Source organism: Malassezia globosa (genome assembly GCF_000181695.2).
Source record: "Malassezia globosa CBS 7966 chromosome Unknown mgl_sf_1.1, whole genome shotgun sequence".
NCBI lineage: Eukaryota > Fungi > Basidiomycota > Malasseziomycetes > Malasseziales > Malasseziaceae > Malassezia > Malassezia globosa.
In genome coordinates this window covers 109,984-124,786 of record NW_001849874.1, presented here as the reverse complement: position 1 = coordinate 124,786, position 14,803 = coordinate 109,984, and the positions used below count along the sequence as shown (strand labels likewise).

General features: G+C 54.0%; 4 protein-coding genes across 4 annotated transcripts; all 4 read right to left on the bottom strand.

Annotated features, from left to right (window-relative positions):
- Nucleotides 1-122: 122 nt before the first annotated feature.
- On the bottom strand, nucleotides 123-2,054 carry MGL_0058 (uncharacterized protein; the record flags this gene model as incomplete). The annotated part of the gene is made up of 1 exon (XM_001732231.1): nucleotides 123-2,054. The coding sequence occupies one exon, from the start codon at nucleotides 2,052-2,054 to the stop codon at nucleotides 123-125; it is 1,932 nt and encodes a 643-aa protein (XP_001732283.1).
- Nucleotides 2,055-2,650: 596 nt separating this feature from the next.
- MGL_0057 (uncharacterized protein) lies at nucleotides 2,651-4,126 on the bottom strand (the record flags this gene model as incomplete). Its single annotated transcript, XM_001732230.1, has 1 exon — nucleotides 2,651-4,126. One exon carries the CDS (start codon nucleotides 4,124-4,126, stop codon nucleotides 2,651-2,653), a length of 1,476 nt encoding a protein of 491 aa, XP_001732282.1.
- Nucleotides 4,127-5,588: 1,462 nt separating this feature from the next.
- Nucleotides 5,589-8,660, bottom strand: MGL_0056 (uncharacterized protein; the record flags this gene model as incomplete). The annotated part of the gene is made up of 1 exon (XM_001732229.1): nucleotides 5,589-8,660. One exon carries the CDS (start codon nucleotides 8,658-8,660, stop codon nucleotides 5,589-5,591), a length of 3,072 nt encoding a protein of 1,023 aa, XP_001732281.1.
- Nucleotides 8,661-8,796: 136 nt separating this feature from the next.
- Nucleotides 8,797-14,631, bottom strand: MGL_0055 (uncharacterized protein; the record flags this gene model as incomplete). The annotated part of the gene is made up of 1 exon (XM_001732228.1): nucleotides 8,797-14,631. The coding sequence occupies one exon, from the start codon at nucleotides 14,629-14,631 to the stop codon at nucleotides 8,797-8,799; it is 5,835 nt and encodes a 1,944-aa protein (XP_001732280.1).
- Between the last annotated feature and the right edge of the window lie 172 nt (nucleotides 14,632-14,803).

Sequence of the window (14,803 nt, the reverse complement as noted above, 5' to 3'; positions counted from 1 at the left end):
TTTATCTACACACTCCGCACCTAGTATATTTTCACCAAGAGATCCTCGTAACCATTCAAATTACAGTGATATCAAACAAGTCTCGCTATGGATGTAAAACATCGTGGAAGCAAGTTACGCCCTTAGTCAATCTCCTCCACCTGTGGGCCCTCGTCGCCACCACCAGTAGCTCCACCACCAGGAGCAGCACCACCACCAGGGAAGCCACCTGCGCCACCAGCGGCACTGTAGGCCTTCTGCATGATCGGGTTGGCAATGCCCTCGAGCTCCTTCTGCTTGTCCTGGTACTCGTCAATCGAGCCTTCTTGCGTGTTATCAAGCCACTCAATGGTCTCGTCAATGGCCTTCTTAAGAGAGTCCTTGTCCGAGGCATCGAGCTTGCTCGCGAAGGCCTCCTCGTTCAACGAGTTACGCAGGTTGTAAGCGTACGACTCGAGGCCGTTCTTTGCCTTGATACGCTCAGCGGCAGCGTCATCCTCAGCCTTGTACTTCTCAGCATCAGCCACCATACGCTCGATCTCCTCCTTCGAAAGACGTCCCTTGTCGTTCGTAATGGTGATCTTCTCTGAGCGACCAGTCGTCTTGTCGGCAGCGGACACGTTCAGAATGGCGTTAGCGTCAACATCGAAAGTGACTTCGATCTGCGGCACACCACGAGGAGCTGGTGGGATACCCGAGAGCTCGAACTTGCCCAGCAGGTTGTTGTCCTTAGTGCGGGCACGCTCACCCTCGTACACCTGGATCAACACACCAGGCTGGTTGTCCGCGTAAGTCGAGAAGACCTCCGACTTCTTGGTTGGCACGGTCGTGTTACGCTTGATAAGAGGGGTAAAGACACCACCAGCCGTTTCAATACCCATAGAGAGAGGGGCAACGTCGAGAAGAAGCAGGTCCTGCGTCTTCTCGGACGTGTCACCCGTCAGAATGGCAGCCTGGACGGCGGCACCGTAAGCCACAGCCTCGTCTGGGTTGATCGACTTGTTCGGCTCGCGGCCATTGAAGAAGTCGCGGAGCAGCTTCTGCACACGTGGAATACGGGTCGAACCACCGACCAGAACAACCTCGTGAACCGAGCCCTTGTCAATCTTCGAGTCGCGCAGGACCTTTTCAACAGGGTCAATTGTGTGCGAGAAAAGGTCACCACACAGTTCCTCGAAGCGGGCACGGGTGATAGAAGTGTAGAAGTCGATACCCTCAAACAGCGAGTCAATCTCAATCGTGGTTTGAGCAGCCGACGAGAGGGTGCGCTTGGCGCGCTCCGAGGCAGTACGCAAGCGACGCAGAGCACGGGCATTTGAGGTGAGGTCCTTCTTGTTCTTGCGCTTGAACTCCTGCACAAAGTGGTTCACAAGACGGTTGTCAAAGTCTTCACCACCAAGGTGCGTGTCACCAGCGGTGGCCTTGACCTCGAAAATGCCCTCCTCAATCGTCAGGAGGGACACATCGAAAGTACCACCACCCAAGTCGAAGATGAGGACATTCTTCTCCCTGTCGTCCTTCTTGTCGAGACCGTATGCAATGGCAGCAGCCGTTGGCTCGTTGATGATACGCATGACATTCAGGCCAGCAATGACACCAGCGTCCTTGGTGGCCTGGCGCTGCGAGTCGTTGAAGTAGGCAGGCACAGTCACAACAGCGTCCTTAACGTCCGAGCCAAGGTATGCTTCAGCGGTCTCGCGCATCTTAAGGAGAACCATCGATGAGATCTCCTCGGGTGTGAAGACCTTCTCCTCACCCTTGTATTCAACCTTGATAGCAGGCTTGCCCGATCGGTCAACGACAGCGAATGGCCAGTGCTTCATGTCCGACTGGACCTCCGTGTCGGCAAACTTGCGACCGATCAGTCGCTTGGCGTCGAAAACAGTGTTGTGGGGGTTCATAGCCACCTGGTTCTTGGCGGCATCACCGATGAGACGCTCGGTGTCTGTAAAGGCAACGTACGAAGGTGTCGTGCGGTTACCCTGGTCGTTGGCAATGACCTCGACACGGTCGTTCTGCCACACAGCCACACAAGAATAGGTGGTACCCAAATCAATACCGACAGCTTTCGTCATTGTAGAAATGGATGTTGGAGGACAAGGTGATGAGTTTGGATTCCTATTTTATAGTCTGTGCGCGACTATGTCAGACGGGGCCAAGTCTTTTTCGAGCATCCAGTAGAATGCACAAGAAAGCTTCGCTATGATTCTGTGCGCTTCGACACTCCACAAGGACTCCTTTGGTGCGTTTGGCGCTGGTAGAAGACGCATCTATATCGTTCCAACGACTTCGGTTTTACATAATCATATCACGTGCTCCACACGTGGCTATCTGGCACAGGCCAACACACAGGCCTTAGTTGAATTATGATACACTGTTGCCAACGGCATGAGAATTGTTGCAAGTTTTCTCGCTTAGAGGCGTTAGGTCAACGATTACTGGGGTCCATTACCTTGATGATGTAGCAAAGCTGAGAGCATCGGATAACACGTTTCGCTGATGGGATATCCAAGAAGTATTGTTGTCAACTATGCGAGGGGCCTTCAAACCCTCAGAGTTTGTGTTATCGGGCAGCGGTGGTATGACGTGCTGCCAACTAGTCTCGCGATACAGCCGCTGACTCAGCTTGTGATAGGCAGATGCAATGAGCCGCTGCTCTTGTCGAAGTGCGTCACGTTCGCGCTGCGTAAGTAACGTGAATTGGCATACCTCTGCGTCGGTCGTCGTCGGAATGTACGGGCCGCGATCGTGTATAATCTGTCAGGTTCGAGAACGTCAGTGCACTTGATCCTACGCATGTGCATGTGCATTTGAAGGGGTGCGAAATGGTACTTACGGTATTCGCCTGATCCCAGCAATGCTGGAGTCGCTCCAACACCAGGTTCTCATGCTGGAATGAGTCGGCAAGTAGGTTTGATACATTTTTAATGTCTTTGGTACTTGATTTGCCTGCATCCTTGGGCCATTTCTTCTCAAGCTTACGAAGCAAATGCTCGATCTCAGAGCGCCTGGATGTGTTGTTATTTCTCATTGCTGTAATGTCTGCCTGTACAGCGGCTAGCGTTGTGCCTAGGTCCAAGGTCCCATACCCAACGTTTTGTCTCGATGAATGTTGTGCAGATTGCACCTGTCCAAGTAACTGGGCATCATGAGACTTTTCCACATTTCTCGTGATCGGTAAAGGATCCTGTGTATGCTCCACCTGCGAAACGCTGGAACGGAGTGCGTCAGGCAAAGTATCGCGATGATGTGTGTCATCAACCTCGAGAGAGCGTACGCGTTCTAGAAGACTCTGGAGCTGGATCTGGTCTTGATGCCGCTTGTCTTCGAGAAGAGCAAATTGTGCTTGTAACACATTCCGCTCCTTTACGAGCTCTGCGTGCTGATCCTCAAGCTGAGCATACTTGCGATCTGACTTGAGCGAGACAGCGCGCTGCTTACCAGCAAAGTCGCTGGCTGATCGATCGGCTGCATCAGAGGCTTGCTCGACCAGCTCAGCGTTTTTTGTTTCGAGCTCTTTCACTTGACGTTTCAATTCCAACGTCTCCTCTGCGCGCTCGCGCAGTTTTCCAAGCGTGCGTTCCTGCTTCTTGTATGCGTCGATCATAGGTTTGTATTCATCAAGTAGGTCGCGCATTGTGTTGCGCTCCTGCTCCAGAGACCGAAAAGATGCGAGTTGAGAGGCGAGTTCTTTGTTTTCTGTCGTGGCACGCTCGAATTCAGACTCAATGTGCCCAAGTTGTTCATGGTACTGGGACACGCGTTCATTCGCGCGAGCGAGATCCCGGCGCAGTGCGTTGAGCTCTTGGCGATATTGGTTCGCATCCGAATTTTTCTCATTGTTTTCTGAGAAGTGCGCGTCTTCAGGAGAGGGGAAATTAGCGAGGACGTCTTCAACAACGTTTTTCATCGTTACCTGCTCATCAAGAGACAGGTCTTGCATGGCGCGGACCTGCTCATCATTGTTGTCGCTTTTCAGCACAATTCCAAGCACGAGTCGAAGCAGTTTAAGGAGTTCTGAGGTGGCGATAGCTTGCTTCTTTTTACTTGACGATGCTGGAATATCGATGGTTGGGAGCTTGTGTAAAGGGATATGGAGCTCTTCTACATAGCTGCCGATGCGTAAGCAAAGGTTGTTTTGAAACATACTAAGCTGAAATTTTTTTGTGAAGAAGCTTAAGTGTGGGTGTGCGCGGCATAAGGAAATAAATATCGTCCCTACAAGTTGTATCAGGCGGTGTCAGCATTCAACAGCAACTGAGAATATGTTGTACGCACACGCTCTGAAGTACTTCGAAAAGTGCAGCTCCATTACCGAAAGTGCTCGCATCTTTTATTTTGAGCTCTTGGCATATGGCTTGAACCCATTTCGTCAGCGCCGCGAGGGCGTCTGTATCGCTCGGCGTAGCTGCCATGGTGCCTGACGACACAGCGACTTTCGGTGAATTGGAAGACAAAATGTGTTGGGTTGCGTGGAGGTGTGTCAAGCTGGAGTCCATTAGCTACAGAGATGTGACTTGCGCCAAATTTTGGCAGTGCACTTGAGTGGATGCGATGGATGGACGTTCGTGGGAGAAACAGATATTCGGCAAGATGCCTGCCGAGGCGCCGATCAATGAGCGACTATGGTCGCTCGTGTTGGAACTCTCTGCACAACTCACGGCAAATAAGCAGCAGGTGGACGCATTGCGAAAGCAGATAGAGGATCTGGAGGGACAGGCAGTGCATGCGAAGAGTGGTTATGCACTGCGTCGGTTCAATGTCGACCTGTCCCAAGAGGTGTTCACATCGCAGTTGGAGCGTATGAATGCACAGCTTGTGAATGAAAATACTGCGCTAGCGTACGAGTCGAGGCAGCTGGCAAGTCTGCTACGAGAATCTGAGAGTACCCTCGAAACGATCATGAGCAAGTTCCGCGCGTTTTGCCATGCAGCTCAGCAACATGGTTTGGACCTATCGGCGTACTATGAAGCGCGCCTAGAAACTCAAGCGCATAAAATCGATGCAATGATGCTTCGTGACCAAGATTCTATGCAGACAATCTCTGATCGGCTTGGTGGACTTGTGCGAGATGCACTACAGTCGATGGATAGCGAGAGCACTTGGAACTCAGACGAACCAAAAACCGATGCACTGGAAGGTGCGACAGAGCTCGAGCGACTGCGGTATGATAACGAGATTCTTCGCTCGCTGCTGGCACTCCGGGGAGACGATGACACGGATGAACGTGATTTAGATCGCGTGACTGCAGGAGATTTGTCGGTTTCGCGCTTTCCGTTCGATAATTCAGCGCAAGCAAACTTGCCAAAGCCTTCGACGGACAGAGCAGGCGTAGCAGAAGAGGTGTCGGAATCGGATAAAACCGATTCGACGATCAAATCCGGCAGCTATGAAGTCCAAGAAAATGAAGCCCACTCTTCTAATGCCGCTGATCGTGCCCCACCTGTTGCCGTCGAAGATGCGAATCCTGGCAGTGATAAGGGAACAACCAACGACCGTGGCGACATGAACCTACTTGAAAACCCCTCTATTGATGAACTTGTTCCAGGCAAAGCATTCATAGATCAAGTTGATGCAGGCATTCCTGCCACTTCTACGTGACATGTACACTACTTCCCCACATATAGATAGTCCAGAGCCCGTAGGCACCGGAGAAATTCGGCTTGTGCACTCGAAGGACTTGCGAGCTTGGCAAGCGGGAGGGATAGCGACACTGAAGATTCTGAGTGCGACTCGGGCATGCGCTCGTCCACATTCATGTCCGACTCGGACACCGCGTGGGCTTGAGTCGTTGTATGTACGACGCCGGTGGCATCAGAAACCAAATGTTCGCCAACTTCTGTGGAGCCTGGTACAATTGCTGACTCTGGTAGGGAGGTAATCAGAGCATCCAAATCACCCAGGAGCGAGTCTGATGCACGCTTGGCAGCCTGCTGCAATGCGACACTGAGTGCCTCGTGTGCACCGGGTAAATGAGACAAGTGTGAGGCGACTGCGAGTGTATGTTGGAATCCCCGTGACGAGATAGGCGTGTGGAGTGGTTGCACAATCGAGGCCAAACGGTCGGCTGCCATGCTTGGCACATCCATCTCTCCATACGCCTTATCGAGCACGAGATGGCCATCAGAAGCAGGATGCGCAGTGCTGAGCGGCTTTGTCACGGCGTGCAAGAGAGCGAGCAAGGCATTAAGCAGGGGCGCATGCTCGAGCATGGCATCTTTCTCCAAGAGACCCAGAAGCACTTGGATGGGAATCCGCTTGCTTCCTTTCTTCGTACGGTCCTCACGCAAGAAGTACAGCGCCGCTTGGTTGTTGACCTGTGTGAGGTACGTGAGCATTTCGAGACTTCGTGATGCAATCAAATGCGGCGCCTCGTCGCCCATCCATGTGAGTGGTAATGGCGTAGGCGTGGCTGGCGTCGATGGTGGCAAGATGCCCGACGAGCTCATACCTGCATGGCCACGACGTGGGGTGCTGCGCTGAGGCGTTTGTTTCGCCGCAGCAGCCTTGCTGCACATGGCTGTAAAGGCTCGATCCACGGAAGCTGCACTGTACATGCTATCCCACAAGACCATCAACAACATGCCGAGTAATTCGTATCGCGTGCGAGCATTTTCCGAGAGATGTGCCAAAATCTTGAATAGTAGGGATGATCGTGTATTCATGGATGGTAGGAATAGAAGCCGCACAAGCGATGCAAGGCCTGTGCGGTCGAGCAGCTGAATGGCATCTCGGCCTTGAGATGCTGACTCGCGAGTCTGTGATGGTGGAGGCACCTGTTGATGATGTGACTGGGATGGCGGCTGAGAGGAGGCCTGTGACGGGGCCTGTGACTCGTCCTGCGCCGGGTCTTGTGCTTGCGTACGGTGTGGCAAAGGACCAGAGTCAGAAGGCAAGTTGTGTGCATCAGATGTCGGCGACACATGTGCCGATCCACTCCCATGTGAAGGAGAGAATGGTAGCGATGACTCGTCGACGTGTTGCAACTCGGCACGGAGACTACGAGGAAGCACGTCCAAAAAGTCAGGTACAATCTGCCGCGAGGGCCGGGCCATGCGCGAACTAAGCTGCTGACTCAAAAGTGCTTCTTCACGTAGTTCGTCAGGAAGAGCCTCTAAGAATGTCGGGTCGATGCCCGTGTCAGTAAGATCGACCGTCTCGCCGTTGATCGAGACCGTGATCCGCCCATTGTGGGAGTAATTCGGTTCAGGCTCGTTTTCCATATCATGGTGCTTGCGCTTCGACTCCGAGTTTGGACGCGATACAGTAGAGTCATCGGCGACCGTAGCTGAGGCTGAAGTAGAGGTAGAGGCGGCGGCGGTGGTAGCAGCAGCGGCCTTCTGTTGTTTTTCTTCACGTTCACGCTCACGACGTGCATGGTACGCTGGAAGAAGACGCTCAATGAGCGGCGCTCGAAAGAGAGAATTAAGATCGGCCGTTGTCGTGCCAAGGATCAGCTGGGCTTCCTCTCCACGCCGAGCAATTGTACTCAGAGGGATAAAGCGCAAAGACTCCGATGTGGCATCGTAAGCAGGAAGCGCTGACTCTGGTTCTGAGGACGAAGATGGATGGGGTGCGCGCAACATTGATGTCGGCGCATCGCTGGCATTGCCGCCGCCGCTCACCAGATTCGTGATTTGCATACGAGGCATTCCTCGACCTTGATCGAGCTCAATTCGAATGCTTGCATCAGCGCCATGGGGCACATTCTGCTGAAGGAACATTTCAAGGAACTGCATGGTGTTTTCGCCCATGAGAGCCTCCATGGATCGCTGCCAACCAGGTGTTTCTCGATCACGATCAAGCGTGTTGTCGTCCACAAGCAAGGGATGGAACATGGCATCTTGGTCTTGGAGAACCGAAGGAACAGATCGATGTGACGGAGGCGCACGCTCGCCACTAGTGCTGGAACTCGCGCCGCCGTTCTGAGCAGCTGTCGAGCTAACAGGTACGGAGAAAAACGTTGGTGGGCCTTGTCTTGTGCTACGACGGCCATGACGTCCGTTAGCTTGTGTCCAAGACCAATTCGCACCAAAGCGATCATTCTCCATACGCGGATGCCAAGCGAGTTCCTCCGCCATGTTAAGTGGATGCAAATCATCCGTCTCGTAGATGGCCTCGTCGCCCGAATCACCTGCATGCTCGGGATCGAAAACTTCGCCGTCCGCGGCATCCTCCATGTCATCCAGCGCTTCAAGAATCTCATTCACACCGCCTCCTTCGTCATCGTCATCCATGCCCTCATCCAGCACGTAGTCAAAGTCCTGCACATCCAATTCGTCGTCATCCAGGTCTTCATCATCGATGAAGTCTTCGTCGCCGTCAATCATGTCGTCACTGAGTGTATGATCAGAATGCACGTTGCCATTAGAACCAGACGGTTCATCGTCGTCATCCATACCGAGACGATCGTCATCTTGACTGTTGTCCATATCATCTTCCAACTCGTGCTCATCGACAACAACATTGTCATCTTCCTCGTCGTCATCGTCATCACTGTCATCGTCATCGTCATCTTCCTCCATCACCTCTACCACATGGGCGGAATCGCCGTCAAGTCCTTCCGCATCAGTGCTAAGCTCACTTTCGTCTTCACTGCTGTACTCGTTCATCTCCATGTCCGCATCTTCATCCTCGAGATCGTCCGTCAGCTGTTCGGAGTCGTAACCACCTTGCTCCATCTCGCCAGTGTGCATACCTAAGGATGAGTTTCGGTAAAAGTCAGGTGCCTCATCTTCGTCTTCATACGACCCATCGGGCATGTCTTCATCCACGTCATCGTCAGCATCATCTGTCGTATGAGTAGTTTCGAGGTGATCATGATGATGGTTCCCATGGGTCCTCGCCATCGTCACCGCGCTCACTACGAGCGACACTGCAGGGATTATTCCACGTGCCCCCTGGGCAGTTCTTCTTGTCATGCGAGCCGCGTCGGTCTGAGCGGGCCATTTTGATTGACGCTTTCGTAAGATGTTCAAGTGGACGCAAGACACTATCGAGGAGGGAGGAGAGTGACGGCATGTTGACGTCGAGGTCAGCGAGCGCTTGTGTGAGTACGGCAACAAAGTTCTTTTCCAACATCGTCTTGGCCATATGCAGCACGACTTCCATACGTTTGGGTGCCGTGGTATCGGTGTTAGGACGAGCCGTCAGTAGACGATGACATGTGTCCGAAAGAGCGTACAAACGGCCGAATTTGATTTCAAGCTGGCCATCTGTCTGCGTTGCTTCGCGCAGCGCCTTGTACAAGGCATCCAGCAACGCTTTGCGGATACTAACCAGCATGTCTGGCACACTCGTCGCGTCCGGCAACGGCAGTGGGTCCGTTGCTAATGCCACAAGCACGGATATAGCCCAGTTTGACTCGGTCATCCGCTTGCGGAGTTCTTCTGCTTCATACTGTGCAAGGAACCCAATAGGCACGAGTTCATTCATGAAGTATGCCAGAACAGGCGTCGTACCATGCACTCTGTATTGAAGGAAGCTTTGCTTGCATCCCATGTAGGATGAGAGCAGTTCGACGAGACACTGCAAAAGTGCAAACACGTACGTGTCGCGAGCATCTGACACGCTTATGAGACTGTCAGCATCTGCTTCAGGCGCAGTCGTTGTGCCCTCGCGAACTGACACAAGATCATTCATCAGCATGTGCACTACAGCATCGTACATGGCTTGTGCCGATGCAGGCTCGTCAGGCACCTGGGCTCCCTGGCGTGGACGCAAATTCGTGGGACTTTTCATTGAATGGAATTCAATTAACTCAAGCTGCGATGCAGCGGCATCCAAAAACGTTGGAGGCGATCGGATAACCGAGTGACCCATTGCTTTGAGCAAGCTGCTGACTTCTGTCGGTCGCGGTCTTGAGCTCTGGTTCATCCACACATGGAGCTCATTTGTGAGAAGAGGGAGAAGAGAACCGCCTGACTCAACCATGTGACGGAGCACGATGATGACAAGGCGCTGATACGACGCACGCTGGAATCGCCGGCGTGTGAGCAGTGGACGAAGCACTAACGGCAACGCCCGCTGCTCTACCATAGAAGCGGCTGTACGAGGATCGCGCGTTAGAAGCACAAGCATTCGTGCTACACCCAGCAGTGACCCATCTGACAACTGCGACGAATGTTCCAAAATACGCAGCATGAGCGTGAGCAGCATGGGACGCATTTCATCAAGGAATGCAGTGCGCTCAGTCGCATCCCCAGGTACGGCAGCGTATCCTTCAGACCACTCACTTGCGCTAAGAATGCCGCAAAGAGACAAGAGAGCCGAAGAAAGCCACACCGTCTCGGTCTCATCTTTGTGTGGGGGAGCTTGCTCCATAGCCGTCACTAGGTTGCGGGCGATGTGAGGAAGCGTAGGCCATGGCAGTTTTGGTTGGATCCGATCTGATGTGAGCAAAAGAGCCAGCAGGTGAAGTCGGACGGTCATGACAGGGTTCGTCATATCAAATGATAAACGTTGTACAACCATGTTCCACAACCGGTCGACCTGCTCTTGCTCGCGAGAAAAGAACACAAAGACATGTCTTGCGTCAAATACAAGAGGCTCGTGTGTGTCAGCCAACTCAAGCAGTCGCAGGAAGAAGTTGGGCCGCATCCTTTCTCGACCTTGATCGAGCGCCACCCTGTTAGGCGATGGTGTCGAAGCTGTAGGTTGTTCAGTGGATCCTGCCGTAGTAAGCTGGTCTGTGTCAACTGACGGTGTATCGTTACGCCGGGCTGGCGCATCAACTGACACATGCGGAGCGTCTGAGTCATGATGCCCATCACTAAGGCGTTGCTCGCCATCTTCTGTGTGTTCTAGGGCATGTCCATCTGGCTGCTGCTGCCCGTCATCCATCGACGACACCTGTGCGCGGAGCGCGCCGGCAAGAGCATTGGCAATTTGATCAGGCTCAGGGAATGGCAACTGCTCCGGCATGTCATCGGGTTCGTCCTCTAGTTCTGGGTGCTGTAGAATATACTCGGTAGCGGCACTGATATTATTGTGACATCGCTCAAGCGCGCGCCGAGCCGAACCACGAGGAAAGCCCATTTCTACAAGCTGAGCAAGACGCCCTTCGTCGACCGATGACACCGCTGCAGCCGATGGGCGGCGCACTGGCAAAGACGCTGATGACAAAGTGGCTGCGAGTGCGGAGGGCAAGTTTGAAGGCAGGCCCGATGCTCCTGCCACAATTGATGGCGGATTGGGCCGTGGTGGCGGCGGATCCTCTCGATCTGCATACAGCACCATACCGAGAGACTGAGCGACTTCACGTACAGGGGTCAGTGGAAGCTTTGACAACCATGGGGCGTCCCAGAGCTGTGCTAGGATGTCGAGTGCATGTCGGCGGAGCTGCACGAGGAGTGCGTGGGCGCTGAAAGATGGGTCTCTCGACAGCTGAGCAGTTTGTGACGCATCAAGCAGTGTGCGAGCTGGGACAAATCGCAGAACCAGGTCTAGGTACGAACGGAGAGCTCCTGCAGCATGTGATATGACACTGGTTTCGTCGTTATCGAGTTCACCCTGGACAAAGTGTGTGCTGATTCGCCGCACTTGGTCCACGAGCGCCGCATCGCCACCCAGCTCACACCATGCACGTAAGATGAGCGTGTGCGCCTGCTCTCCATGCGTCGTACGCTTGTCGTAGAAAAGGTGACGAAGGACAAAATGCAGGTATGTGTGTTCTGCAAGGGCGTCTGACTCTGGCACATCTGACCGCAGTGAGGACCAGGTTCGCAGAACGGCACCCATATCGTTCGACACATTCTTCGCCGCTTCAGCGAAGTCGGGATCAGCATAGCGCCGCGGCATAAACAGGCGCGTGATCACACTGAGCATTGACAGAATAGAGGCTGGGATACGCACGCTCATGTACTGCAGGGCTTTCATTGCAGGCGAGCAGTCTGCGTCCTGGAGAGAGGCCTTCACGTGCAAATGGTCCCATGCTGCATGACGGAAGAGCTCAGTGAGCTGTGTAATCGTCGCGACATCGCCGCCCTCTCGCAACACACGCAAGAAGGCAAGCGGAATCTTTGTGCCGGACTGGGTGAATGCAAACGACTGCCCGAACGTCTGGCATACATCTGATAAGAGCTGAATGCGTGTATGAAGCCGCACGAGTGCGCGAAATTGCACGGGTGTGATGGGTTGTGAATCTGTGGGCAGCTGTGCAAACTCATCCAGAGACCGCTTGACTTCACGGAGCAGGAGAGACAGCACCGTGCTTGGACTCTCCTCGGTCATGGCACGCAGGAGCATCACGCACGAGTCAGCCGGTGCAGATGCAGGAAAGTTATACGCAACGCACGGGGAGGAGAAAAATGCCAGCAAGCGTGAGAGTCCATCACAGCGGAGGAAATCGCGGCAAGGGGCGACATTGCGAAACAGGCCTTCAAGGAATCGACACATGACATCAAATGCTGCAAGCGGCACATTGTCGTCGCCGGGCACAGCCTCTGGCACTGTGTGATCAGGGTCGTCGAGTACGACGTGTGATGTTCGGATTGGCCTCGCTGCCAAGTGCAACGGCTCGTCAACCACATACAAGCAGCGAGCTTCGGGGTTCGCTGGCGGCGAATATGCGTGAGCTTGAGCGACTATGTTGTCAACGACGGCAATCAACTCTGAAAGGACGCCCTCTTTCAAACTCGGATGGTGCCGCACAAGCTCGTCAATGGACGAGCCGAACACATTGGCGTTATCACGGTCAAGAAGCACACGGTGATAGCGCGGGTCGTCAAGCACATGAACGATGCGTGGAACAATGCGGCTTTCCATCAACAGACGCAGGCCCGCTTCGTTGAGGCCCAGTGCACTGATAGCAGGCGTAAGGGCCGTTAGAAGCTCAAAGCTCGGTTCCATGTCGTCTTGCAAAGCACGAACAAAGGCCTCAGGAAGCTTGTTCTCCTGAATTGTCGCGAGCTGGGTCGGCTCATTGTGGACAAATGTGGCCATGATCGAGATGGCTTGCGCCAGTACATGCACACCGAATCTTTGTTTATGCACCATGATGAAGCGCAACGCAGGTACAAGCGGTGTGTCGATCAGATTCCGCAGCGCATCGGCCGTGCCAGACGTTGTCATCATGTGATGAAACAGGCGCAAGATTTGGCGCAGTACGTGAACACGTCCGTACGGGAGCGACTCAGGCCCCTGCTCAAGCGACATGTCCGACTCGACGCGCCGTACGAGCACATCAATGCCATGTGAGGCCGTGAATTGTTGGAACGTGGATGGGTATGCATAAAGTATGCTATCGAGCAGACCAACGGCGCGTGTGGAAGTGCGCTGGACAAGATAGTTTGTTGGCGCTTCGATACACGCTAACTCTAACATTTGAGGCACAAGTCCCGCGCCCGTTGCCATGCTTGTACCAGAGGCGACTGTCGCGAGATTTGCGATGAGTGTCATGAGAGCATCGACAAACACGTCGAATGAAGGCGGAGATGACTCAGCCTTCGCCAACTCGCGAAGACGCTGGATCGTGCAATGCAGCAGCTGACGCAGAATTCCGTGACTGATTGAAGCATTGACAGCCGTCAGCACGTCGCTCAGTCGATTGCGGAAGTGACGGAATGAATCAAGTGCATACAGAGCAGCACCGCGCAGCTTATCATCGACGGTGTGAGGAGGCTCAAGGAGAGCAGCTGTACGAAGCACGATCCCGGGCTCTACCATGAACAAATGCGTGTTGGTGAATGATTCGGGCGCAGCGTGTACGAAACATGCGATAGCGAGTAAACGACAAACAAGCGCCTGGCGTCGCTGGCTCGTGTCGTGGCAGGCAAGAGCGATGCGGACCTTGTGGAAGAGCTCGAATCGGTCGTCGTCGGACAAGTCGTCCCACGCATCGCACGTCTGGACAAGATCGCCGGGCGTGCGTGAGGTTGAATCAAGTCCGGAGATGACAGCACGACGTATACCTTCATCTGGCGATGCTGTGGTAGGGGCAGAGACAGGGGCGGACGTGGACGAAGATGCCGGCAGCTTTGCGGGCGTCGACGGTTGCGACGACGAAGACGTTGGGTTGTTCGATGAAGTCATCGCTTGGGTAGTAGAGGAAGCACTTGATCTACCTGCACGTCGGTAGCCCTGAACATGCACGGATGAGAGCGTCGCGGGTATGGGCGGATCAATGCGCGCCACATCTGAGAATTCCATGCCGGCGTCGCGTGGCGGCCATGCAGCCGCTAGGATGCGCAAGCGCTGCTGGTTGAGTGGCAACTCATGTCGACCTGTGCTGCTGTGTTGTTGCGCTGGGCGAAGCACAAGGTACAGAAGCTGTTCGAGCACGTCGGCGTCGTCGGTGCCGAGCAGGATATTGAGGTGCTCATATGAAGCGTACAGCTTACGATTCATGCAGTTTTCGAGAAGAAGTCGAGTGAACCCCAACATGGCCACGAGAAGGTCGCGATCATGTGGCGCAAACGGGGCGGTCTGCACAGGAAGCAATGGCGTGTTGTGGCAGATGCGCTCGAGGATGTCGTCGAAGCGGTTAAGCACAGCGATCCACGCATACAGATCGCCGCGCGGCCATGTCCATTGGTGTATGCTATGAAGACATGAAGCGAGAGATGATTCAGGCTCCTCGACAATCCGGGCACTCAGCGCTGCCAGGTCTGCCGGCGTCTCTGGCTTGCGCTTTGGGGTTTTGGTAATTTTCATGGCACGTACAACGCGTTTCCGCGTGTAAGTTCAGACGGCAGAGACAGACTATGCGTGGTGGGCGTATACAGAAGCACACAAATACCTCCTTTGCGATACACACACACACAATCTCTTTTGCTCACGGCCAGTCGCGTCCGGAGTCTGCGTCTGTGTGGCAAGAGATACGCAA